This window comes from Plecotus auritus (assembly GCF_963455305.1).
Source record: "Plecotus auritus genome assembly, chromosome: 5".
In the NCBI taxonomy this organism is placed as follows: Eukaryota; Metazoa; Chordata; class Mammalia; order Chiroptera; family Vespertilionidae; genus Plecotus; species Plecotus auritus.
The window spans coordinates 180,922,532-180,948,806 of record NC_137776.1 but is presented as its reverse complement, the minus strand read 5'-3'; the positions used below and the strand labels follow the sequence as shown (position 1 = coordinate 180,948,806).

At 54.6% G+C, this 26,275-nt stretch overlaps 1 protein-coding gene across 2 annotated transcripts; it reads left to right on the top strand.

The window, feature by feature from the left end:
• Window positions 1-1,112: 1,112 nt before the first annotated feature.
• Window positions 1,113-26,098, top strand: ZER1 (zyg-11 related cell cycle regulator). 2 transcript variants are annotated; one of them, XM_080667790.1, is made up of 16 exons: window positions 1,113-1,246; window positions 8,820-9,071; window positions 10,352-10,502; window positions 10,715-11,151; window positions 11,461-11,637; window positions 12,457-12,571; window positions 12,726-12,872; window positions 13,193-13,360; window positions 16,677-16,892; window positions 17,760-17,801; window positions 17,946-18,065; window positions 19,091-19,206; window positions 19,924-20,112; window positions 21,018-21,115; window positions 22,878-22,980; window positions 24,548-26,098. In XM_080667790.1, the coding sequence occupies exons 2-16, from the start codon at window positions 8,914-8,916 to the stop codon at window positions 24,603-24,605; spliced, it is 2,295 nt and encodes a 764-aa protein (XP_080523916.1). In that variant the 5' UTR covers window positions 1,113-1,246; window positions 8,820-8,913; the 3' UTR covers window positions 24,606-26,098. The 2 variants fall into 2 exon arrangements, with proteins under 2 accessions (XP_080523916.1, XP_080523915.1); XM_080667789.1 differs by having other exon boundaries at window positions 13,193-13,366.
• The last annotated feature ends 177 nt before the right edge of the window (window positions 26,099-26,275 follow it).

The window sequence follows — 26,275 nt, the reverse complement described above, 5'->3', positions numbered from 1 at the left end:
ACACACACACACACACACACACACACACACTAGAGGCCCAATGCACGAAATTCGTGCAAGGGGCTCAGCCCTCGTCATCTGGAAGGACGTCGGGAACGTTGTTTGGCTGTCTGGTCTAATTAGCACATTATGCTTTTATTATTATAGATATATTTTAAAGAGATAGGATTCCTTGAGCAAGCAGCATCTAAACTGAGACCAGAAGGTGGAGGAGTATGCTGGCCATAGATGGGAGCAAGAAAAGTGTTTAGTTGGGGAGATATTGTTTGCACCTATGCGAGAGAAGGGGTTAATTTAAAATAATAATAATAATGCTTTAAACTCTCTGGATTAAAGAATGGAAGGGGGCAAATAAGAGGAGGGAACAAGAGGCTGGAGGGAGACAGGGGACAGATGTCCTTGTCATCTACAAAAAGGGTTGTAAGCAAGGGAGCACCCTGATCAGATTTAAATTTTGGAAAAGTCATTCTGGGACTGGGGAGAGACCGAGCAGAAGGGGCAGGGAGTTTCCTGAAGAGCCTGTTGCAGGAACCCAGAGAAGAAATGATGGTGGACAAAGTCCGGCACTGCTGGGTTAGGAGAGAAGGGACTGGGTTTGAGAGACCCTTAGGACTTGGCGACTGGACCAGGAGCTGAGGAAAACTCCCGACTTCCCACGTGACAGCCGAGTTCCCTGGTGGCCCATTAACTAGCTGGGGAGGTAGCAGGGCGTTTGGGAGGAAGATGATGACAGCGTTTGGACAAGTGGGTGTGCTACCTGTGGAACCAGAGATGCTCAATAGGGCGCTGCGTGTAGGTAGGGGCTGGCGCTCCTAGGGACGCCGGCGCAGACGGGGAAGGAGGAGTCAGTCCCGCCCTGAACCACTGCCTGGGCTCTGCTGGCTGAGCCGCAGGACAGCGCGGGACCGAACCCGGATCACCTGAGCGGGCCCCCCAGACTGCCCCTGAGGCACGTGCTCATCACCGGGGTGGGGACGCTCATCTGTTCCCTCCTGCCCCGGCACACGGGTCCGGGATCCCGGAGGGGAACCCCCGGAACCTTCTGCCGCCGCCGCCCGCGTTCGCCGCGGGACCCTTCGCGGACACAGGTCCGCTGTTGCTAAGGGGCGGCCCCGGAAGTGACGCGCCTGGGGTTTGTTGACAGCGGAGGCGGCGGCGGCTGCAGGCTCCCAGCCGTAGGAGCCGGATCGGGGGAGGGGCCGGGCCCCGGAGCCAGCACCCGGCGGCCTGCAGCCCTAAGGGCAAGGTAACGGCCACGGGGTCCCCCGGGAGCGACCCCCTCCCGCCGGGGACTCCCGCCCCCGGGAACCCAAGTTCCGCCTTGTCGACCCCCGTCTCCCTCAGACCCCGTCCCTTAGCCTGACGACATCCCCTGCCGGCCCGGGCCGCATCCTCCGCTCCTCCGCGGCCGGGCGAGGAAGCATCCCGGTCGATCGCAGAGCCCGGGGATGTTTCTGCGTCCTACCCCTTCCCCTCCTGCCTCCTTCCCTCCAGCGTCGCTTCAGCATCGCAGCTGCAACCACTTGCACAGGTCCATCTCAGCCAATGGTGGGAGGGCTTCTTCCTCCTCTACCCCTGCTGCCAGGTCTGAGAAATGTGCCCTTAAAACTGGGCTCCCTTCCTCCGGAGAGAAAATGACTCCCTGTTGAATGCCCCTACAAAATGGGGGATCATGTAGGACTGCCCCTCCTACCTGTTGGATGAGCTTAAGTTCCCCCAAAGCCGTGCTTCAAAGCTCAGCGACGGTTTGGATTTTGGATCAGCTCCTAAAATGGATGACAAGGCGCAGGGAAACCCAACAACCCAGCAGGATGGGAAAGCGATGGGGTGGGGTTGCAAACCTGAGGAGCGAGGAGCCGGGTAGGTGAGTTGAAACTGAAACTGTGCTGGCCACGGTAGCTCTGTGGGTGGAATTTGACTTGGCTGCTCTTTGGCCCACGGTGTCCAGGATCTCCAGTCTTTGCCGGTGCCTGCCAGCACGTTTGGTTTTCTAGTGGAGAGGGATGCCTGATGCTTCCTTGGGAAAAAATCACCCCATCTGATTTTTCTCTTCAGGGCTCAAACGAGTTTGAATGAGCATTGAAGACAGGCTTCCTTTAGAGTAGGAGGTGGTAGCTAGGAGAGAGGGGCCTTCTCTGTTTTGGTTCATTGCTTTATTCAGCAAAGAATACGCATCATGTGTAAGGTGGCCCTGGAGAAAAAGAAGAAAGAGCCATGGAAAGAGCCAGAGCGCACAGGCACCTTTTTCTAGAAGGTGGTCAGAGACCGTGTCTAATTAGTCGATATCTGGCCAGAGACCTGAAGGGAGCCATACAGCTCTCTGAAGGTAGAGCACTCAATAGCAAGTACAAAGGTCCTACCGGATGAGGACAATAGGGCTGGAGGAGAAAGGAGGAGGAGAGGGGTGGCTGATGAACTCAGAGAAGAGTGGGGGCCAGCTAGCGTTGGGGAGGATATCAGGGACTGTCTGTGTGATGCCAGGTCATGGGGTGTCTAATGGGGCACCATTTCAGAACTGTGCTAACTTGAAATGTCTGGTGCTTGGAGAAAATACAGATTTGTTTTAGACGACAAATGGCCATTGTGCTCTGGCCTTGAGTTGTAAGTACCCTTCTTCCATCTCTGTAATGATCATTGATGGGATAAATACAAAAAGGGCAGCCATAGAGCACTGTGGTTAAATCAGGTCATGCCATTGCTTCCTGGTTGTGAGAACTTGGGCAGGGGACCTTTTTCACCGCTGTTTCCTCATCTGTACAGGGAAGATGGTAGCTTGGTCCTGGCTTTTTAAAATTATATATGTGTGTGTGTGTGTGTGTGTATATACACACACACACACACACACACACATATGTGTGTGTATATATATATTGATTTCAGAGAGGAAGGGAGAGGGAGTGAGAGATAAAAACATCAATGATGAGAGAGAATCATTGATTGACTGCCTCTTGCACGCCCCACACTGGGGATTGAGCCCCCAACCCGGACATGTGCTCTTGACTTGAATCAAACTTGGGACTCTTCAGTCCGCAGGCTGACAGCGCCATCCACTGAGCCAAACCAGCCAGGGCTTGGTCCTGGCTTTTTGATGACAGTGGGAGGTGATGGGGACTTTTTAAAAAGAGCTTAGCAAAACCCCATTCTGCTACATAAAACAGGCAAAATACGGTGTTGAAATAAATATGAAGACAGGTTGGTGAGGGCAGTATACGTTGGCCTTAGATGTATGGTCAAAGCATGTGTGGCTGACCTGATGATGGAGATTGTCCATCCCAGAGGTTCCCAGCAGAGGCTGAGATTTTGCAGGTTCATCTCCTTCCCACCCCCCAAGTGTAGACCTGAGTCTGATAGGTGGAGTGGGGCATTTGGGGGAGAGGACTTGAAAATGAAAAGTCAGAGCACATAGATGCTGAAAGCCAGCATGTTGGAGCTGGATCGTCGGACTAGCGATCTAGGTCAGGGTTCAAGCCCCTGCTGTGCTTCTGGCTTGCTGTGTGAGCTTGGGCAGTTACATCCTGTCTGGACCTCAGTTTTCCTGTCTGTACGCTAATTCTGACGGCTACCGGGAGGATGAAATGAAACGAGGTTCTGAAAGAATTTGTTGCACTTTAAAGCCCTCTACAAAGGTAAAGGGCCATTCTTGTTAGCGTCACCAAGATTCTGCAGCTTCAGTAACTGAGCTGGTCTCGATTCCTGAAATGCAAGTTCAGAGTCTCCCCCTCGGTCATCTATTTTGGGATCACGAAGCTTCAGAAATGAGCAGATTTCCCAGCTTCAAAAATGAGCAGAAAGGTCTCTCCAAACATCATTCTTTGGAAATTGCTCCATATTATGGGTTACTACCTACTTTAAAAAACATTTTTTTAAAATATGTTTTTATTGCTTTTTTTTTTTTTAGATTGAAGTCTTTTATTATTACACATAGTGTTTTTATTGCTTTTAGATAGAGAGGAAGGGAGAGGGAGAGAGAGAGAAACATCGATTGGGTGCCTCCTGCACCCCTCCTACTGGGGCTCATGTTCACAACCCGGGCATGTGCCTTGTCCGGGAATCGAACCAGGGACCTCTTGGTTCATGGGTCGACGCTCAACCACTGAGCCACAGCAGCCAGGCAGTTGCCACCTTCTTCCCATCATTTCATGCCATGTCCTCACCAACCCCATGAGGTAGGTACATTTGCAACACACCGACAGGTAAGGACCCTGATGAATATTGAGGGTGTAATATTGCCTGGGCACCTTATGGAACTGTGTCTCCTCCCCCACAACCAACCACACCCTCACTGTTGTCATGGAGATCTCAAGGATCACACAGGGTCCCTGCCTCAGGAAGCTTCCAGTCCTTGGCAAACAAACAGTATATGTCCACGGGATGGTTCCCAGCGATGTCCGACCATCTGTACTCAATGCCCAAGGATTCCCAGAGTTGTAAGGAGGCAGTGAAGGCTCACGCCACATAAGGGAGAGCTGCGGGTTGGAGAACCCGTTCGTGCCCATAGCATGATGGTGGAGAGAGCCAGGCACTGACTGGGGGACCGTAGGCAAAAGTCATTGTACTTCTTTGAACCATAGTTTTTTCATTTAGAAAAAAAAATTATTATACGTCCCTCAAGTTATGTATGGCTCCAATGAGAAGATGCATGGCAAGCTCAAACCACTGAGTCTTGAACTAATGAGTGTGTGTATACATATTGGTATGTACATCTGCATAGTCCATGGCAAATGACTTCAGCCTCAGCTGCCTCGTGTGGCTGTTGAATCCGCAGAGTTCTTGGAATATGGTGGTCAGTATGGGTGTGATGGGGGTTACCTCATTAGAACCCAGGTAACCCCCAAGGCCCCTCTGCCTCCAGGGAGCACCAGCGAGCGGGGATGACACTCCTCCTTCACTGCATTTCCATATCTTCCTAACATGACCCACCCTACAGACTTAGACTCTGCAGGTCAGCCCTCTGATGCTCACCTGCTCCCCAGAGCCCCCTGACACTTGCCCTGACTCCCTCACAGCAGCCTCCTACCCCCAAATCTTCCCTGTGATCCCTTCCCTCCTGGAAAGCTTCCAGCCTCTAAATAGGGCATTTGTTGGGGGTCCCCCCTCCGCTCCTGGGTGAATATTTCACAGGTGGGCGCTGCTCCAAGGCTCAGAGCTTCTGGCCCCCCAGTCCCTGTCGGCTGGGTGTCAGCGCTGGCGGGGTCCCATGCTCCCTCCTCTGAACCTCACTTTCTCTTCCCTCTGCTTGGTGGATGGAAGACTGAATGGCTTGGTGAGAAGCACAGGCTTGGTTGAGGGTTGCGTCCCATTCTTGCCAGTCACTTCAAGCAAGCCTCAGTGTCTTCATCAGAAAATGGTAACTAAAAAAAAAAAAAAATGGTAACTCTGGCAAAAGCAAACCTTTATTCTGTTCGTGCCAGGCACGGGCCGGACCCTGTGGATCCAGGAGCGTGGGGCCAGGGGAGGGGTCATTAGACAAATTGTTACACAAGTGATGAATTAGCCACGAGTACAGCGTCCTAAGGAATGCTGTTTGTTGGTTAAATAGGAGACCGTATGAAATAAGCACAGCGCCACGTCTGCAAGTCACCAGTGTGTGGAGGTGGCGGCTGCTGCTGCTCTCTCCTCTCCCTGCTGTGCCCCCTCCCTCCCCCCGTAGGATGTCATAGGCTCATGATGGATCCAGTTTTAGAGAACCTGCAAGAGCAGGGATGGAGAGTTCTCACCAGGTGCTGCTCTGTCACCCCAGGGCCCGAACCCCTGGTGGCCGGTGCTGAGGAATGAGGAGCCGGGGCGGGGCGAGGTAGCGGCCTCTGGTGGGTGCCAGGCCTGCAGCTGGATGCCACACAAGTGGCCGGGCACTCCAGCGCCCAGGCTCTCGGCCTCGGTGCCAACTTGAGGACGGCTCCTTCCTCCTCCAGCCCAGCCAGCCCCAAGGGGCATGGTCGGCGCTGCCAAAGGCAGTTAGCAAATGGTGCCCTTTGCCTGGTTTGTCTTTTGGTGGCTTTGGCGGCTGACAAGGCGGTGCTTCTTCCTCCTGAGGGGCAGCGTTAGGGCAGGGCAGCTCCCTGGGTGACTGGGCACGGCCCTGCCGAAGAGTCAGAGCTCCGTTACAGCCACGAGGTTCCTCTGTGGCCACTGGGGGCCTAGCACTGTCCTGGGCAGGTGGGCGGGGAGGATACGAGAGCGTGCCTAGCCTCCCAGCGTCCAGCCTGCAAACCCTGGCCCTCCTGCAGGCAGATGCTGACACCCTCCTGTGTGTCAGGCCCGTGGAGTTGGGCTGTGGTGCCAGCGCCCCACGCCGTCTGTCTCTTCAGCCTGTGTACGGCTTTGCTTGCTTTCTGGAACGCCCTTCCCTTCTCTGCCCGCCACCAGAGTTAGCTGTGACTCATCTTTTGGGTTGCAGCTGCAATGTCACTTCCAAGGCAGGTCCCTGGCATAGACACAGAGAGCCCCAGGTACCTCCCTCCCCTGCGGAACACTGGTTCCAGTTATGTGGGGCGGGTTGGGGTGCCTCCTGGGTGGCTGGCTGGCCCCCTTCGGAGCTACTGTGCTTCACCAGGATAAAGCCCTCGTGTGGTTTCGTTCGCCATTGGATGCACGGTGCTCGCTAGATGGTTACCGAGTGAATAAGTAAAGGACGTGAGCTTGCGTTCTCTCATCTGTAAGTGACATCATAACCACCTTCTGTGATACATGTAGTCGTGTGAAACCTGAGACTAAGCATTTTCCCGGCGTCTCGTTTACTCCAGGAGCCCTGTGAAGTGGGGGTTTTATCCCCCTGTTCTACCAACTGTGTATATATTATTGGAAATTCCTTCTACTCCATGGCTTGCCCTTGCTCTTCCTTTTTAAAAAAATATTTTTATTGATTTCAGAGAGGAAGGGAGAGGGAGAGAGAGATAGAAACATCAATGATGAGAGAGAATCATTGATCGGCTGCCTCCTGCATGCCCCCCAGTGGGGACCGAACCCACAACCTGGGCATGTGCCCTTGACTGGAATCAAACCCAGGACCCTTTGGTCCATAGGCCGACGCTCTATCCACTGAGCAACACCAGCTAGAACCCTCTCCCTTTTCTAAGGAAAAAATTGATTGATTGATTTGAGAGAGAGAAACCTTGATTTTGTTGTTCCTCTTACTTATGCCTCATTGGTTGCTTCTTGTACGTGCTCTGACCTGAGATCAAGCCCGCAGCCTTGGTGTATCGGGACAACGCTCTAACCAACGGAGCTACCCTAAAGCCATAAGATACGCTCCTGTGTTTTCTTCTAGAAATCTTACATGTAGGTCTAAGGTCCGCCTCATATTAACGATTGTGTATGTACGAACAGAAGCTTCTTCAGTGCAGTCCGGCTTACCATTTTCCCCTTCTGAGTCCTGTTTAAGAAACCTTTACCTACCTCAGTGTCATGAAGATAGTAGGAGACTTCATTTCTTTAAAAATATATTTTATTGATTTTTTACAGAGAGGAAGGGAGAGGGATAGAGAGTTAACATCGACGAGAGAGAAACATCAATCAGCTGCCTCCTGCACGCCCCCTACTGGGGATGTGCCCACAACCAAGGTACATGCCCTTGACCGGAATCGAACCTGGGACCCTTCAGTCCGCAGGCCGATGCTCTATCCACTGAGCCAAACCGGTTAGGGCCGAGACTTCATTTTTTACATAACTGTTTTCTGGAGCCATATTTCTGTATCGTACAATTCACCTATTTCAAGTAGATAAGTCAGTGGTTTTTAGAAGATTCACAGAATTGTGCAATCTTCACCACAATCAATTTTAGAACATTTTCATCACCCCAAAAAAGAAAACCACAAACCCATTCACAGTCACTGCACATTTCCCCCAACCTCCCGACCCTAGGCAACCACTAACCTACTCCCGTTTCTGTAGGTTTCCCTGTTCTGGCTAGACGTTTTACATAAATGGAATCACAGAATCATACGTGTGCATGGTGCCTCTTGTGACTGGTTTCTTTCCTTAGTATAATGTTTTCAAGGCCCAGTGTTGTATGTGTCTGTACTTCATCCCTTTTACGGCTGAATTATAGTCCATTGTATGGCTAGACCATCTTTGTCTGTCCACTCATCAGTGGATGGACATTGTGTTTCCATTTGGGGCTATGATGAATAATACTACTATGAATTTTAACGTACAGCTTTTTATGTGGACGTATATTTTCATTTCAATTAGGAGGAGCCTGATTCTTAATCATATAGAATGAGATTCAGTGGTAACATGTCTATAAAGCCCTGGCACACACTAAGTGTTCAAACAGTGACAGCTATATACAAGTTAGATTACACAGCAGGGGCCCTGGCCGGGTAGCTCAGTTGGTTGGAGCATCATCCCCATGTGCCAAGGATGCTGGTTCAATCCCTGCTCAGGGCACTTACAAGAATCAACCAATGAATGCATAAATGGGCGGAGCTAAGAATTGATGTTTCTCTCTCTCCCCCACTCCCTCCCTCCCTTCCACTATCTCTGAAAAGCAATGGAAAAAATATCCTCTGGTGAGGATTAACAACAAAGAAAGCCCCTATTATCCCCACCCAAGCATTGGGTTCCCAACGCACACGCCTGTCCACAGACATTTGTGAAGGCATATAAACACTTGGAGAAGGCCCCCTGCTCTTTGCAGGTCAGATCATACAAATCAGCAGAGAGGGGCAAAGAGGAAGTCAGGAATCCCAGGGCCTGGTCTGCTAAGCTGCCAGTTTGAGTGTGGCATCTGGAGCCTCAGTTTCCCTACTCAGAGAGTAGACATAGGACAGCTGGTGGTTCTGGCCCTCGGCTCACTTAGCTTCTTTCCCATTCTCTAGGCTGTGGCTCTGCCAATGACCCTGTGAGTGTTGAGGAGTGACTGTTGTCCCTGGAGGCCCCTGTCCTGGAGCGGCCCACCTTCCTGCCCCCAGCATGGCGTCGGACACTCCCGAGTCCCTGATGGCCCTCTGCACCGACTTCTGCCTGCGCAACCTGGATGGCACCTTGGGCTACCTGCTGGACAAGGAGTCTCTGAGGCTACATCCAGACATCTTCCTGCCCAGCGAGATCTGTGACCGGCTCGTCAATGAGTGAGCAGGCCTGGAGCTGGGGCAGGGGCACAAGTCTTCGGATGAGCATGTGTGGAGAGATTAGGACAAGCATGTGTGCACCATGTGGTAGTGTGACCATGGATATGTGTGTGTGAGGGTGTGTGTGCACGCACATGGGTGTAGAATACTGGTGTATCTCTAACTGTACAGTTATGTGTGTGTGTGTTGGTTATATGTGTGTGTGTTATGAAGGTGTGTGCACGTGAAGGAATGGGTCAGTGTACACATGGGCTTCTGTAGCACAGGGAATGTTTGAGTGTGAAACTGCAGATTTGCATTACACCTAGGAGAGGGTATAGAAGCCTGCACATAAATGAAGTTGTTTGCTGCCCTGTGTGTGTGCGCGCGCACCGGAGCCTGTGAATATGTGACTGTGTGTGGACATACAGGTTCACACACGAGTGCCCAAATGGATCCATGACCAGGGCTCGAATCGTTCAGAAAAGCTTTACGTGGCCCCTCCAGAGGACTCCCCGCTAGTAGAGGCTCCTAGGAGCATGACCTGTGTTCAGTGACCCCTGGGATGTCGAGATGCCCAGAAGGGAACTTGCTAGACCAGACAGTGCATATAAAGTGGGAACCTATGTGTGAGCTGAGGACAGAACCCCACTTGTAGCAATGTTCTGAGCACTTAATGTGCGCCAGGCAGCTCTGGGTTGATCACTTTGTAGACCAGAGTTAAGGCCGTTTTACAGATGAAGAAACCGAAGCCGGGAGAAGTTCAGTTACTTGCATGAAGTTGTCTGGGTAGTGAGTAGCCAAGCAGGATTTACATTCCAGAGTGTTTGACTACACAGCCTTTCCCACCAAGACCAGGATTCTTGCATAAGCTGGTATCTCGCAGGGTTTACTAAGTGCTTGCCTGTACCCACCTGGGAACTCCATACCCCTAGACTGAACTCCTGTGGGGAAGGGCCCTGGGAGGGGCTGGCTTAGAGAACAGGTGTGTGGACAGTATGTTTGTTAGAGAAGTGCCTATGGTTTTGGGGGGAGAGCTTGGGATTTGCTATTGATAAGAGGCCGCTTCCTCACCAGGAAGTCTGCCTTTGGACTCCTGGTTCCTGGAAGGGGTCGGGGCTTAATCTCACCTGTAGGGTAGTCAGGACCCAACCAGATACTATGAAGAAGAGGAGGAGGAGGAGGAGGAGACAGAGTTTGCTGCTGGGGTGGTCAGAGAAGGCTTCAGGGAGGAGGGGGCTTATGCTGGGCCTTGTCGGGGGAGGGTGCCCCTCCCCTGAGCCAGGCTTTCTCCCTCCCAGGTACGTGGAGCTGGTCAATGCTGCCTGCAACTTTGAGCCACACGAGAGCTTCTTCAGCCTCTTCTCAGATCCTCGTAGCACCCGCCTCACCCGCATCCACCTCCGCGAGGACCTGGTGCAAGACCAGGACCTGGAAGCCATTCGCAAGCAGGTAAGACCTGCCTGGTCGGGCACGAGATGGGCATGGGAGGCGCCCGAGACAGACAGTGCGGCGGGGCGGGGCCGATCACCTGCAGGACAAGAACCCCAAGGCCCGTCCAGCGCTCTTCCCCATTGTGCAGACCCCTCCACGGCCCCCCTTAGCCCAGGGCCAGGCCTAGGGCAGCGGCTGGCAGGGTGATGACGGAGCCGTCCCTCCCCCAGGACCTGGTGGAGCTGTACCTGACCAACTGCGAGAAGCTGTCGGCCAAGAGCCTGCAGACACTGCGGAGCTTTAGCCACACCCTGGTGTCCTTGAGCCTCTTCGGCTGTGCCAACATCTTCTACGAGGAGGAGAACCCAGGGGGCTGTGAGGACGAGTGCCTCGTCAACCCCACCTGCCAGGTGCTGGTTAAGGACTTCACCTTCGAGGGCTTTAGCCGCCTTCGCTTCCTCAACTTGGGCCGCATGATTGATGGGGTCCCCGTGGAGTCCCTGCTGCGGCCGCTCAGTGCGCTGGCTGCCTTGGACCTCTCAGGCATTCAGACCAGCGACGCGGCCTTCCTGACCCAGTGGAAAGATAGCCTGGTGTCCCTTGTGCTCTACAACATGGACCTGTCGGACGACCACATTCGTGTCATCGTCCAGCTGCATAAGCTGCGGTGAGCAGCCCACCCACAGCTCTCTGGGGTGGGGGTGGGGGAGGTTCATGTCAGTCCCACAGGGGTCATGAGCCCTGGCTAGGCAGAAGGTGGGCATGGAAGAGACGTCCCATTCCTTTAACCCCAGGTGGCAGCTGGATCAGGGCTGTTCAGGCCACCTGGGTCCCAGTAGTATTTTTCCCAGAATGCCCTGCAGCAGTGTGGTAGGGATGGGCCCTCCCCTGCCATGGGCTGAAGCAGCAGGGTCTACGAGACAGCCCCAACCTGTGTCCAGCTCCTGATCTGTGCCCCTCCCCCCCCCATCTCCAGACACTTGGACATCTCCCGAGACCGCCTCTCCAGCTACTACAAGTTCAAGCTGACTCGCAAGGTGCTGAGCCTCTTTGTGCAGAAGCTGGGGAACCTCATGTCCCTGGACATCTCTGGACACATGATCCTGGAGAACTGCAGCATCTCCAAGATGGATGAGGAAGCAGGGCAGACCAGGTGGGGCCCACCGCCACGGTTGCCGCGGGTACCACTCAACAAGCATTTCCCCAACGCCCTCTGCCAAGGGCTGTTCTGGGTGCTGGAGATAAAGAAGTGAATGAGGCCCTGCCCTCTCCAGTCTGTGTGACAAGCCATTATCAGGACTGGTAAGGGCGGCACGGGCTTCCCCCGAGGACCAGGAGAGAGGGACGAGGAGGAATGGCATCCAAGCTGTCTTGAAAGTTCATTCCGAGTTCAGAGGCAGGGCGTCCTAGCAGAGGGAACAGCATGTGCGGAGGCTAGAAGGTGCAAGCGCCAGGAGTGACTGGGAAATGGTGACGCTCAGACTGGCCAGGGACAGTGCCGCGGTGTTAAGGCGAGGCTGGCGGTATCGGCCATGTGGTAGGTGCCGCAGCAGATAGGCTGGTTCCTGGGTTGGTGGGTTGAGAGATCTGATTCAAACGCACCCAGCTGTCATTGGCCACAGGCCCTATCTGTCCCCAGCCGCACTTTAGCGGGTTTGCTTGTTGGGCAGGTCCCTTCATGATGGTTGGTGGAACCTAAAGGTGACATGTCCTCACTAGAATGGCAGATAGTCTTTTCCAAAGATGACTACAACCATCCCTCCCATCCCACATGCTCTGCAGTATGACCTTGCTGCCCTTCCATCAAGAGGTAGGGTCTATGTCCCCTGCCCTAAAAAAGAAAAAAGCTGAGCTGGAGGCTAGAAGAGGGTCCCTAGTAAATCCCCAAGCCCCCCAGGGAGCGGCCCACCTTCCTGCTGAACCTGGGGCGGCCCCAGGCCCCAGGCCCCTGACCCCGGCACCCCTTCCCCAGCACCGAGCCTTCCAAGAGCAGCATCATGCCTTTCCGGGCTCTGAAGAGGCCGCTGCAGTTCCTCGGGCTCTTCGAGACCTCCCTGTGCCGCCTCACGCACATTCCGGCCTACAAGGTGGGGAGTGGGGGAGGGAGGGGCAGGGAGCCCTGGAAGAAGGGAGGGGTGGGCTGGGGGCCCCACCGTGTCTGACCTGGGCTAGAGGCAGAGCCAAGATCTGAGGCTCCCCCAGGTGGCCTCTTCCCGGCGGTCTGAGCGTGTTCCTCCCCAGGTGAGTGGTGACAAGAATGAGGAGCAGGTGCTGAATGCCATCGAGGCCTACACGGAGCATAGGCCCGAGATCACCTCACGGGCCATCAACTTGCTTTTTGACATCGCGCGCATCGAGCGTTGCAACCAGCTCCTGCGGGCTCTGAAGGTCAGCCCCGCCCCAGAAGCAGTGGGGCCTTGGGCTCCCACCGTCCCCACCTGGAGGGTCCTGGCCTCAGCCGTGGGCCCAGGGCCCCTGTCCCTCCTCTACATCACCTGATCCCCAGGACACCAGCAGTCCTACCCCCAGCCCACCCTGCAGTGCCTCACTTGCCCCAGCACTCGCCTTGTCCCAGGACCGTGGCCCTGCCCTGCCTTCTGCTCCCCAACCTTGGACCTGTGCGGGCCCCCTCGAAGAGCCCTAGGCCTGTCCCTGCACAACTTTCACAGGACTTGCCAACCTGGGCCCCATACCCTGTCTTCATATAGCTGGTCATCACAGCCCTCAAGTGCCACAAGTATGACAAGAATATTCAGGTGACAGGCAGCGCCGCCCTCTTCTACCTGACGAATTCCGAGTACCGCTCCGAGCAGAGCGTCAAGCTGCGCCGCCAGGTCATCCAGGTGGTGCTCAATGGCATGGAATCCTACCAGGAGGTGACGGTGAGCCCCCTGCCGCGGTCCTGCATGCTCTGACCCAGCCCCCTCTCCTGCTCCCCCTGTGGCCCAGCTCCCAGCCTGCTCGGAGGTCCCTCGATGCTCTGCTTGCTCCCACCCTTTCTCGCCTGGCTCTGCACTGCCCTTGTCCCCACACCCCTTCCCTACAGCATCACCCCCAGAATCTGGGACCTGGCATCCAAGGCCCACTAACCCTCTCCACGCCACTGCCACCCTCCACCCAGGACCCTGCTCTCCTGCCCCTGGGCCTCTGCTCATACTGACTCCTCTGCCCTCTGCCCAGTAACTTTCTGCTGGGGGCTGTTTGTTCAGTAACTGCTTTCCTTATAAAAGTAATAAAGATTTTTATTATAGGAAATTATAACTATGGACATAAAGGAAAACCCACCGCCCAGAGCTAGCCCGTTAGCACTGCCGCGGCCGCTCTGGGTTTCAGCCTGTGGGTCTTTATTGGGTGACGGGCTCCCTCTGCATAACGCTGCTGTAACGTGATTTCTGTTTCAGCAGTCTCGTGGATGTGGACCTCTCCCCTACCAACAAACGTTTTGCAACAAAGTTTTTAAAATAATGTTTGTTTTCTGATTACAAAAGCAAGACACTGAATGCTCAGAAAACAAATTCAAGTAAAAAGGAAGTGTAGTGACTAGAAAGTAAAAATTGTTCACAACCCCAGCTCTCCTCCCCAGACAGCTGGTTCTAACGGTGCGTTTCACTCGTTGGTGTCGGCCTAGTGTCAGCGTCCTCAGCGGGGAGAGGCCGCTCTGGTGCTGGCTGACTGCTCAGAGGCAGTGGCCTGCCCCATCCCCCGAGGGACCAGAGGGGGCGCCCCTGAGTGCCTGGGCTGCGGTTGTGGGCTCAGCCTCCGTGGCGGAACATTTAGGTTGCTGTTTTATTGCTCTTCAGTGAGGCTCTGCTGACTGTGCGTAACTGATTGCCCGTGTGCTGCGTGTCTAAAGTAGAATTGTGGGGCAGTGGGATGTGCGTTTTGAAAGCATCGGGTGTGTGTTCTCGAATCGCCCTCCAGAAAGGCTGTGGGGGGGATTCGGCCCCTGCAGGGATGGGAAGGCCCGCTTTCCCACAGCCTGCCAACTCCAGGGCAACTGTTGTTTCCACATGGAGGCCAATTTTACAATCAAGCAAAAGGCGCATCTTTTTTTAATGAAAAATAATGCTACTTGAAGACTCTCAAACGAATTAATAAACTCTATCAAAGAAATGGAAATTAAAATAACAAGATATCACATTCATCTCAACGTTGTTGACACCCGGCATTGACAACGGGGAGGGGACGAGCACTCGCACTCTCCACGGGTGAGCTATGAGTGGAACAGCTCTGTAGAGGGCGACTGGCGGACCTGCCAGAACTAGACGTGCACTTACCTGTCGGCCTCGGTGGCCCACAGTTAGAAATCTTGGAGGGAAGGATATGCATACAGCCACCATTTTTTTTTTTTTTTTTTTTTGAGAGAGAAACATCAATTTGTTTTTCCACCTATTTATGCACTCATTGGTTGCTTCTTGTATGTGCCCTGACCAGGAATCAAACCCACAACCTTGGTATATCGGGATGATGCTCTAACCAACTGAGCTACCCGGCCAGAGCCTACATCCACACTTTTTGGTTAAGCAGAGGTCAGTGGAAGTAAAATGTTTTAGTGATAGGGGTCTGGAGAAGTGGCGCACGACCCATCCCCCCAGTGGGATAGTAGGATAACTCTGCATATCCCAACATGGAAGGTGCCCCCTGCAGATGGGTGAGTGAGGAGAAGTTTGGGGCCAATATGTATAATGTCTTTTCTTGCCTCTCTGCTCCCCCAGGTATATATTTGTATCTATACAGTAGAAAAAAAATCTAGAAGAATGTACACCAAACTTTTTTTCTTAATATATTTTTATTGATTTCAGAGAGGAAGGGTGAGAGAGAGATAGAAACATCCGTGATGAGAGAGAATCATTGATCAGCTGCCTCCTGCACGCCCCACACTGGGGATCAAGCCTGCAACCTGGGCATGTGCCCTGACTGGGAATCAAACTGTGACCTCCTGGTTCATAGGTCGATGCTCAACCACTGAGCCACCGGCTGGGCTAAACACCTTCAATTTTAAGAACTGTGTGCTCCCTCTTGGTCCAGAGACCCCGCGTAGAGCCAGCAAAAATGGCCTTGGACCACAGCCTGCCAGACAAAGGTGTCGTTTTACAGTCCTGTCCCCCAGAGGCCCCCGGGCTCCCACATGGCAGAAAGAGGAAGGCCTGTGCACCCAGCTTTTAGCAGTGATTGCTCTGGGAGGTGAAGTGGGGGACTAACTTTCTGCTCAGATAGCATTATTTGAACTTTTTTCAGTAAATAATGCTTTTATAACTTAAAATACATTTTTTCTCAAATTAAAAAATATATGTATATTGTGGGGGGGGAGGCCAAGAGTTAACCACGGGTGATGTCTTTTCATTTACATAATAAAGTATGGTGAACTTCCAGTATCTAATGAGAGAAGATTAAGGAAATTAAATTACAAGGAGAATGCGCTGAGAACACTAAAGATAAAGCCTGCAGACAACGCGAAGAGAAATGAGGATGTGGAGCCTCTAGAGCTCTCCTGCGCTGCTGGCGGGAGTGTGAACTGGTACAGCCACTTGGAAAGCAGTCTGGTGTGACCCGGTAAAGTTGACACACACACCTTGTGACCCAGAAGCATCACCCCACACGTGTGTGCCCTAGTGGGGCCCATGTGCATGGACACCCGGATGCATGTACAAGATACTGTTTGAAGTAGTCAAAACATTGAAGTCCACCAGCAGTAGAGTGGATCAGTAAATTGGAATACTATGCTGCAATGAAAAAGGAATGCATTTCAGCTACTTAAAACAACATGCTTGATCTTGCAAACCTATGGCTGAACTAAAAGAAGCAAGATGCTAGGAAATCTTTCAAATAAAGCAGGGGTTGTGGGCATCTCTAGTGGGGAGAGGAGCTTATGATCTGAAAGGGACATACGGAGGCTTCTGGGTGCTGGCAATGTTCTATTTCTTGACCCAGGAGGTGGCTACATTGTTGCTGAAATGCTTGTCTGCTTTATGATCATTTGTAAAACTACGTTTGTTCTTGTATACAGGCTTCTCTATGAATATTGTATTTTACAATTTTTAAACGTGTTTTAAGGAAGCCTTGTAGTCTCCTCTTCCAGAAAGCCTTCCTGGACCACCACAACTCCGGACGATCCCTCACCTCTAGAGAGCCTTCCAGGTCAGCTCGAGAGTCTGCCCCTGACTGTGCCCCCCTTGTCTCTGCCCGGCCCAGGTCCAGCGGAACTGCTGCCTGACCCTCTGCAACTTCAGCATCCCTGAGGAGCTGGAGTTCCAGTACCGCCGGGTCAACGAGCTCCTGCTCAGCATCCTCAACCCCACTCGGCAGGACGAGTCGATCCAGCGCATCGCTGTGCACCTGTGCAACGCCCTGGTCTGCCAGGTGGACAACGACCACAAGGAGGCCGTGGGCAAGATGGGCTTCGTCGTGGTGCGTGCAGGCGGGCTCCCCACCCCCTCCCTCCTCCATACGGAGCCCCACTGCCGCACGAAGGAGTCAGGCTAGACCAGGGGTGGGCAAACTTTTTGACTCGAGGGCCACAATGGGTTCTTAAACTGGACCGGAGGGCCGGAACAAAAGCATGGATGGAGTGTGTGTGTGAACTAATATAAATTCAAAGTAAAGGAGCGGAGGGGAGAGCAAGAGAACCGGCTAGAACAGCCGGATGCGGCCCGCGGGCCGTAGTTTGCCCACGGCTGGCAAAGGAAGGATTTCCTACCAGAGCGTGTTGTTTACGATTCCCATAGATGTCCTCCACCTAGAACATTCTGTCATCCCCCTTAGCCCCTCCCTTCCCCCATCGGTCACACTGTACAAGTCACTCCTGCCCCCTCAGACCAGGTGCCTGGATGTGCCTTCCCGACTGCAAGTGAGCTCCGTGGGGAAAACCGCCGTGCTCGCTCCTTCCATCGCTACGTCCCAGCACTTTCCAGCATAAGGCCCAGGGCACAGCAGGGAGAGAATAACTATTTGCTGATGAGAGGAAGGAGAGAATGGGGAAGGAACATCCAGTCCCCTTCATACTCTCACCCGGGAGGCTGAATTCCCCAGAGAAGGGGGCCGTGCCCAAAGCCACTCAGGGAGTCAGGGTTGAGCCAGGACTAGCACCCAAGCCTCCCGATGCCAAGTACCGAGTCTGCGGGTTGCACTTCTTCCAACAGCCTGCCAACAGAGGGGCAGGTTTGGTCCTGTCAGGCTGTATTAGCCAGGAATAGAATGGCTGTCATTCCTGGGGGTGACCGGGGACATGGGTGCTCTTGAGGCCTGGCCCCTGCAAGTTCTCCTCTCTGCCCACAGACCATGCTGAAGCTCATTCAGAAGAAGCTGCTAGACAAGATAGTAAGTGGAGTCTCCCTGGAGCCCCTCATGGGACTGGTTTGCCCCGGGGGTGCGCATGTTTTATCAGGGGAGCCCTCCCTGGGTGCCAGGAGCTGCCCGACGGGCGAGCTGTGCTGAGCACCCCTGCCGCCCGCCCGCCCGCAGTGTGACCAGGTCATGGAGTTCTCCTGGAGCGCGCTCTGGAACATCACGGACGAGACGCCCGACAACTGCGAGATGTTTCTCAACTTCAACGGCATGAGGCTCTTCCTGGACTGCCTGAAGGTAGGGTCTCCGCCGCAGCCTCCGGACCCTCCACGCGCCACTCTGGTCCCCAGGCTCCCCGCCCACCAAAGCCGTCACACCCTGCCCTCTGGGGTCCCCACCGGGGGCCAGCAGGGGCCACTCACAGGCCCACCGGCCCAGGGTGTGCTGCCAACAGAAGCTCCAGAGGCCTTCCCTGACCCAGCAGCCTGGCTGGGCCCCCCCTTCCAGCCCCCCCTCCATGGGAACCGCCCGCCCTTCACCGCGCCGCCTCAGGCCGTCTGGCCGGGGTCCATCGGGACATCAGCTGGACAGAATTCTGTCCAGTAGAATGGTCTGTTCATCCTGAAACACATCCTTTGTTTTCTTACTCTAGTTTCTAAGGGGATTCCATTAAACTAGTATCTTTTTAATTGTTACTTTTTGTTAATCCACATGAGGATAATTTTTTCCCATTGTTTTTTCAGAGAGAGTGGAAGGAAGGGGGAGAGAGAAAAGCATCAATGTGAGAGAGACACGTCAACTGGTTGCCTCCTGCCCGTGCCCCGACAAGGGGTGGGGAGTAAACTGCAACCCAGGTACGTGCCCTTGACTGGGAATCGAATCGGAGACCCTTCGGTGCGCAGGCCAACACTCTAACCATTGAGCAACACTGGCCAGAACTAAACTCGTATTTTGAGCTTTGGTAAACGGAACCAAGTTTGTCCCATTCACAATTTTAGGTCCCATCTCCACTCAGCCTTCGATTTTGGTGGCAAGGAGCCCCCACCATGTTAACCCCTCATAGTGTGCGCCCAGCACTGCCCTGGGAGCACGAGAAGGTAGGAGGGCAGCATACTGCACCCCCTCTTTGTCTAGTCGGAGTGGCCAGGCAGACGCTCATAAAGCGTCTAGGTCAGTGGTCGGCAAACCGCGGCTCGCGAGCCACATGCGGCTTGTGAGCCGGCTCTGTTGACTAATGAGTCTGCCGACCACTGGTCTAGGTTAAGAATACCAAACTAATTAAGTAGTAATCGATGTGGCCCCGATGGCTCTCATTTGGCCAGGAATTCCCCGAGAAGCAGGAACTACATCGGAACATGCTGGGGCTCTTGGGCAACGTGGCCGAGGTGAGGGAGCTGCGGCCCCAGCTAATGACTTCCCAGTTCATCAGTGTCTTCAGGTGGGTACTTCTCTCCTTTGCCTTTCTGCCTTGGCTGCCAGGTGCTGAGTTCTAGTCTGTGCTTAGTAGCAGCAGTTGCTCTTAGCCGAGGTGTTATAAGTATTACCTTCCCTCTAGAGCAGGGGTTCTCAACCTTCCTAATGCCGCGACCCTTTAATTCAGTTCCCCATGGTGTGGTGACCCCCAACCATAAAATTATTTTCGTTGCTACTTCATAACTGTCATTTTGCCACTGTTATGAATCGTAATGTAAATATCTGTGTTTTCCAACGGTCTTAGGCAACCCTGCTAGCGGTCACGACCCACAGGTTGAGAGCCGCTGCTGTAGAGCCTAAGACGGTCGGAAAACACAGATATTTACATTACGATTCATAACAGTGGCAAAATGACAGTTATGAAGTAGCAACGAAAATAATTTTATGGTTGGGGGTCACCACAACATGGGGACCTGAATTAAAGGGTCGCGGCATTAGGAATGTTGAGAACCACTGCTCTATAGTATGGTTTCTTATTCTTTCAGCCTCCAAAAATGGTCCTCTCGTGGCTATGTCTTACATTAGCGCCCTCAGATCCCTTTTAGAAGTCCTCTGGGTATGGACAATAAGTGACAAAAGAATTAGTGCCTCTGGCATGTGGTTTGTAAGTTGGCGTCCAGCAGCTGGTATCTGAAGAGGGACTCGGGGGGAATTGGACTCCATTTCTCTCCCTTCTTGGCAGCAATCTGCTGGAGAGCAAGGCCGATGGGATTGAGGTTTCCTACAATGCCTGCGGCGTCCTGTCCCACATCATGTTTGATGGGCCCGAGGCCTGGGGCATCTGCGAACCCCAGCGGGAGGAGGTGGAGGAGCGCATGTGGGCAGCCATCCAGAGCTGGGACATCAACTCCCGGAGAAATATCAATTACAGGTGCGGAGGGGAGGAGGGTGCCCCGTGCTGGGACAGGACGCTCTTTCCCTGCACCTGGTCGGAGCCTCTGGCCTTTCTTCTAGTCCTCTGTCGGGTCTTCCTTACTGGGGCAGAGTCCCCAGCAGCAGAGAGCAGAAAGGCACGTGCCCAGCTCTGCAGCTGTGTCCCAGTCTCCCTTCCCGCAGCCGTTCCATGCAGATTTCACTCCTTTCAGTGCAGCTGGCTCAAGGCGCACTGTCTGTGGCTCAGTTTCCAGCCACAGGTCAGGGTCTCCCTTATCGTGTTATGACTGGGTCCCTCCCTCCCTCCCCTCGCTCCCTCCCTCCCTCCCTCCTTCCTTCCTTCCCTCCTTCCTTCCTTTTCCTTGGTGGGGGATGACTGGGTCACTTTGGGGGGGGGAGGGGTGGTGGCGGGCGGTGGCCTATCTGATTGGCACTGAAGTTGAAAGCCCACATTGGGAGGAAGGGGCTCATGCTGTGGTGTTCCTGGGAGAGAGGAAGTGGGATCACTGCCCCAGGGGGTTTGCAAATACATTTTGGGGGCTTTTGGACATGCGTGCTGATGGCCCAGGGAAGGTCGTTGTCAGAAGTGCGGTCACACCTTCAGCCTCCCAGGGCACACCCCCTCTCCCTCCCCGCCCCAGGCTGGGCCACTCCTTGCTGAGGCCCCCATTTCTGCACCACCTCGTCTGTGTCCCTCCCTCCCTTAGGTGTCCGGGCCCTTGACCTCTCGCACCAGGGAGAGGCCTCGCGGAGCCTGAAGTGGGTTGAGGGCCAGATGCCCGCGTCCGCTGCGCCCTGCTGGCCTGCTCACAGTTTGTCTACAGGACCCCTCAGGGAAGAGAAATTTCAAGATGCACTCCCCCAGCCCCAGCACCAGAGTGACCTTGATTTGTCTTCCTACAGGTCGTTTGAGCCAATTCTTCGCCTCCTTCCCCAGGGCATTTCCCCCGTCAGCCAGCATTGGGCCACCTGGGCCCTGTACAACCTTGTGTCTGTCTACCGTGAGTACCCACTGGCCTTGGTCAGACCCAGGGACCCCCCGGCTGAGGGCAGCCTTGCCCTCCGGAAGCTTATAGCCCAGCCTTGCCCTCAGGAGGCTTATAGCCCAGCCTTGCCCTCCGGAGGCTTATAGCCCAGCCTTGCCCTAAGGAGGCTTATAGCCCAGCCTTGCCCTAAGGAGGCTTATAGCCCAGCCTTGCCCTCCGGAGGCTTATAGCCCAGCCTTGCCCTCCGGAGGCTTATAGCCCAGCCTTGCCCTCCGGAGCACTAATGGAGAGCTAACATCAGTGTCTGTGCCTCGGAGCACAGCCCTCGCTCTCCGGAATTTGTAGGGTGCACAGCATAGTGGCTGGCCCGGCCCTATCACCAGAACAGCCTGGGATGGCCCCCCAGAGTTCCCAGACAGCTCTCTTAATGTCTCCTGCTTCCATATGAATGGTCAAACATCTCCATGCCCTCAGTAAGGCAGCGTGAGACCCACCCAAACAAAGAATCCGAGAAAACCAGAAAAAACCTTAAAACAGCTCTAACGTGCTTCCTCAAAGAGCCCCAGCCTCCCTCCCGTAGAAGAGCCTGAGCTCTCCTCGGCTCGGCGACTTTGGGGGACATGAGAAGGAGGGTGCCGCTCTAAGACTGTGATGGCAGACCAGGTGTGACCCCGAGTTCCCTCCCTTACTGGTTATGTGACCTGATGTGGGTTCTTTAACCTCCGCTGTGAAATGGGGATAATGATGTCACCTACCTCATAAGATGGATCTGAGAACAGAACCAACAAAGTGCCGAGCCCGGGGCCTGCACACTGCTGTCCGGTTAACCTGCGGCACGGATAGGCATTCCGGCTGGGGGCGGGGCAGACAACCTGGGTTTGAAAACTGGCTCTTCCACTTGCTGTGTTACTCTAAGCAGGTTTCTCGACCTCTCTGTGCCTTAACTGTCTCATCTTTAAGATGGGATGAATAATAGCACTTGCTGTGGAAAAAGACATGTTAAAGCGCTTAGAACATACCAAAATAAACAGTAGCCTCTTTTATTATCAGTTGAGGTTAGTCTTACTAAAAAGTAGCACCTTACCTCAAAGAGACAGGTACCAGAGGAAAGAGCCCTGAACTGGGACTCCCTCGGACAGCTCTGGAGTGACTGTGGGTGAATTACTTCATCTCTCTGAACCCCAGTTCTTTCCCCTGTAAAATGGAGACAATAAAGATAGCTCCTGCCACATAGAGCTGCTCCAGGCCCATTGGAATGTAATCCCTGGATCCAGGCACTAGAATGCTCTTGGTTGGAGTGAACCAGAACCCCCCCCCCACCAATGGAAAGGCCTGGTGTTCCAGCCTGCTGACCACCGGAGTCACCTGGTGGTCTTCTGTTATAAACAAATACAGGTTCCTGGATCAGTTGAATCAGAATACCCAAGGGCAAAGCTTAGGAATCTATTTTTATAAAACTTCCCAGGGAACAGAAGCCACCAGTTTAGGGGATATTTTCCAGAGTGAGCTGGGGCAGGGAGCGGGGAGAGGGGGGGATGCTGCTGTGTACCAGAGTTGGGAGGAGCTTTTCCAAGGATTCACCCCTTGCTCCCCCCAGGTCGACTCGGGCTGGGCAGACATGGCTTTTCCCAGATTAGAGCAGGGCCCTCGCCCGGCCTGCGCCTTCGTCCCACCCCTCTGAGAGGGCAGGCCTCACAGCCAGGGAGGGGTTTCTGGGCCACAAAGCTGAGCAAAGACCCACCCTGATCCCCTGCTGTCTGCCCCTACCTACCCACAGCGGATAAGTACTGCCCCCTGCTGATCAAAGAAGGTGGGATGCCCCTTCTGAAGGACATGATAAAGATGGCCACGGCGCGGCAGGAAACCAAGGAGATGGCCCGGTAAGAGACAGGCTGGGTTTCTGCTGGAGCCTTGATTTGGGGGGCTGAGGGACCCTGCAGGCGGTCAGGAGGTGAGTTGAGTGTGGAGGTGGACAGCATATTGATGTCCAGCTGGGGCCTCCCTGAGTGTCATTTCAGCCACAGTGTGGCCAGCAACAAGTCAAATCAGAGTCTTTCATTATTTCTGGCTAAAAACATTCCAACAGAAGGGAGGAAGCAGTGTGGTAACGTACATGCTAGAGATGAGGCAGGGCAGAGTGCGAATGTGTGTCTGAGTGCGAGGTCCCTGCAGAGCGTCAGGCCCTTCCCTGCTGTGGGGTTTTCACTGCAGAGTCTAAGACGTCACTGGTTCTGACCTCACAGTGACCCGTATGCAAGAGCCTCGTGGATGCTGCATGTGTCAGCATCACGACCTTGCTTCCTCTAGGATCCATTCTAGGAGGGGGCGTGCTTAGGTTTACCCCAGTTCCTAACACGGTGCGGAGTACAGGGTCAGGAGAGGGGCCTGGAGCTCCAAGTCTCGCAAGACAAGACTGGGCTGGGGAGTGTTGGCTGTTTCTGCAGTTCTTTTTGGCAAAAGGCACAGCTTAAACATTAATTGACAGATTTATCTGAGTTTAAGAGTAGTAAAATAAGTGGTTCCCACATTTAATCTCCCTAAAGAATCATCTGGAAAGACTGTTTGCAATGTACAGGCCCCAACCTCGATGTTCTCTCCCGGTGGGTGTGGGAGGTGGGCCTGGGGACATTCGCTGTCAACGGGGTCCCAGGAGGTCTGAGAAGCACTGGGTAAGACTGGCCCATAACCTACCCCCGTCACTGGACATCTCGGTAAGACCTGAGGCATGTATCTGAGCTGCTGTGTGACAGCAGCTGTGACTGACACAGAAAGGGCGCTTAGGAGAAGTCACTCCGCCTCGTCCCAGCTCCTGTCCACGCCGGGCATCCCTTACTTCCTAAAACGCTCCGGACGCTCCTTAGCACCTGGAGGCTGCCCTGAACAGCACCACCACCCACCCAACCCCCAGCCAACACCAGAGGCTGAGTGTCGCATGGGAAGGCCATCGGGTCCAGGGTGGCACCTGAGAGTGGTGGGGCAGCAGATCCCAAGGGCCAGACTGCAGTGGGTGAAGGACTCGAGGTCTGAGCACGAATGGCTGTTCCCAGGTGCGGCAGGATGTGGGCCCTGGGAGTCTGGTGTGCAGTCTGGGGGCCGTTAGTAGACTTGGGGGAAGAAAAGGCCTGAGTGTGCAGGGAAAAGTGAAGAAGAAAGGCAGGCTGAAGAAAGGACCGGGGGTTTGGAGGTCAGGTTTGAGCTGATTCAGGGGAGCCCCTGAGGCCGAGAGGGGGGCAGGGCATGGGGAGGAAGGCAGGGAAGACAGCGTACTGATGGCCACAGGTACCGTTTCCTGGGTGCTCTGCACAGGCCGGCCACTCTGCCAGCCACACACCACCTCAGTCAGCACCATTGTTAACATTTGCTGACAAATTCAGCGGCCTGATCAGCGGGGAGGGACGTGGCCCACTGACCCAAGCCCGCCTCCCAATGCTCTCCCGTTGTCTCCAGAAAGGTGATCGAGCACTGCAGTAACTTTAAGGAGGAGAACATGGACACGTCCAGATAGAGGCCTTGTCCCCCGGCCGCCACTGCTCTGGACACAGGCCGGCAGGCAGCTCTCAGCCCAGCCGGCAGACCCACCGGGAGCATCCCCCTGGATGAAGGGACACGAGGACTTTTGCACAACTGACGCTTTTCCCTAACAGTAGTGAGATATATATATTATATATATATATTATTTTTTGTTGTTAGGAAGTGTGAAGTTTTGTGTATATGATTTCTGTACAAAAACAAAAGAAATACTCCCTGAGTCCTTGTAGCTTCCTTGGCCATTCTCAAGCCCTAACTCAGCCTCCATCGCTGCCACACTCCCCCTCCCCCCAACGAAACGCCTCTCACGTTGCGAGTGTCCGGTCCTTCCCCAGTAATCTCAGACCCTGGCCTCGCTCCCTATTAGGAGGGGCAGCAGGCTTTTAACAACCCACCCCGGCGCCTGGCCCACCCACCAGAGCCTGAGAACCCCGTCCGGGTTCCTGAGGGCAGCTGATGGAGGTTAGGGATTAAAACCAACCCCACGGAGTCTCCTGAATGCCTTGGTGCTCCCAGCTGTGGGCAGTCCGGGGCAAAGAAGTAAGCTGGGCCTGGGCCTAGGCCCAGGCAGCCCCAGCCCCGGAGGCCCCTCGAGGAGCGGGGCTCCCAGCGGCCCTGCTGCTCTCTGGCCAGGCCTGCCTGAGGCCAAGCTGCTACGGAGGCTGCTTGTCTCCACCAGGTCCCAGGCAGTTGAAGGCCCCAGTCCAGGGCTGGTCCACTGCCCATTCTGCCAAACATACCCAGAACCTGCCCCCAGGCCTGGGAGCCAGCACTTTCTGGGACCAGGGGCTCGCTCCCTCTCTGGCCCTTCATCTGCCCACAGCACTCAAGGTGCCCAGGCACCCCACCAGCAGAACTGAGCCTGCCTCATTCGCCCCTGCCTGCCCACAGCGCACAGGACCCCATCCTCTCAGGCAGGCGCTCCCCACACAGCGGCAGGCAGAGGCCTCCGGACCAGCACTCGGCACAGCCCCCGTGGAGACGCTCCTGTGCTGCCCTGCGGCTTTACCTTGGAAAACTTGGGGCTGCGTTTCAGAGAAGTGTGAGCCCCAAATGTATCAGAATCTCTTGTGCTCCCTCAACGTAACTCCGAATTGCTTCTCTCGTGGGACAGATGGGCCTGGAGCAGGGCTGACTCTGCGGGCAGCCCTGGGGGCGTGGCTTTCTTCCCTCCTCCCTCCCTGGAGGCGCCTGTTCTGGGTTCTCCTAGCACTTCTGCAAGGAGCAGCCCCGGGAGAGGCACCTGGCCGCCTTCTCCTGGAGCCTTTCCCTCCCAGCCCCGGGAAGGGGCAGCTGCCCTGCATTCCCAGCTCCGCGGACGGGACACGGGACGCCCGCAGCTGGCCCTCCCTTCCATGCCCAGGTGGCCTGAGCCAGCCCCTGGGCAGAGCTCACACTGCATTGCTTTACCACCGGGGTCCGGGGTAAATGTCTGTACTTTGGGGTGTCACAGAAATACATTTTTGTGAAAAGTGGAGAAGAGCAGAGTGTCTTTTTTTTGTGTGGAAGGGGTGGGGTCAGGAGAGGGGCCACGTTCTCGGGTACAGCTGGCAACCAGCATGGCCCTGCCCAAGGTGGCTCGGTCTGATGGTAGAGACAAACGTTAGGTCCGAAGTTGTGACCCAGTGTGTGATGGACAGAGAGAAG

Coding starts and splice junctions, on each gene's coding strand:
- ZER1 (XM_080667789.1), top strand. CDS start 8,914: ATGGCGTCGGACACTCCCGAGTCCCTGATGGCCCTCTGCACCGACTTC. Junction 10,503..10,714: donor TGGAAGCCATTCGCAAGCAG/GTAAGACCTGCC, acceptor TCCCTCCCCCAG/GACCTGGTGGAGCTGTACCT. Junction 21,116..22,877: donor CAACCTTGTGTCTGTCTACC/GTGAGTACCCAC, acceptor ACCTACCCACAG/CGGATAAGTACTGCCCCCTG.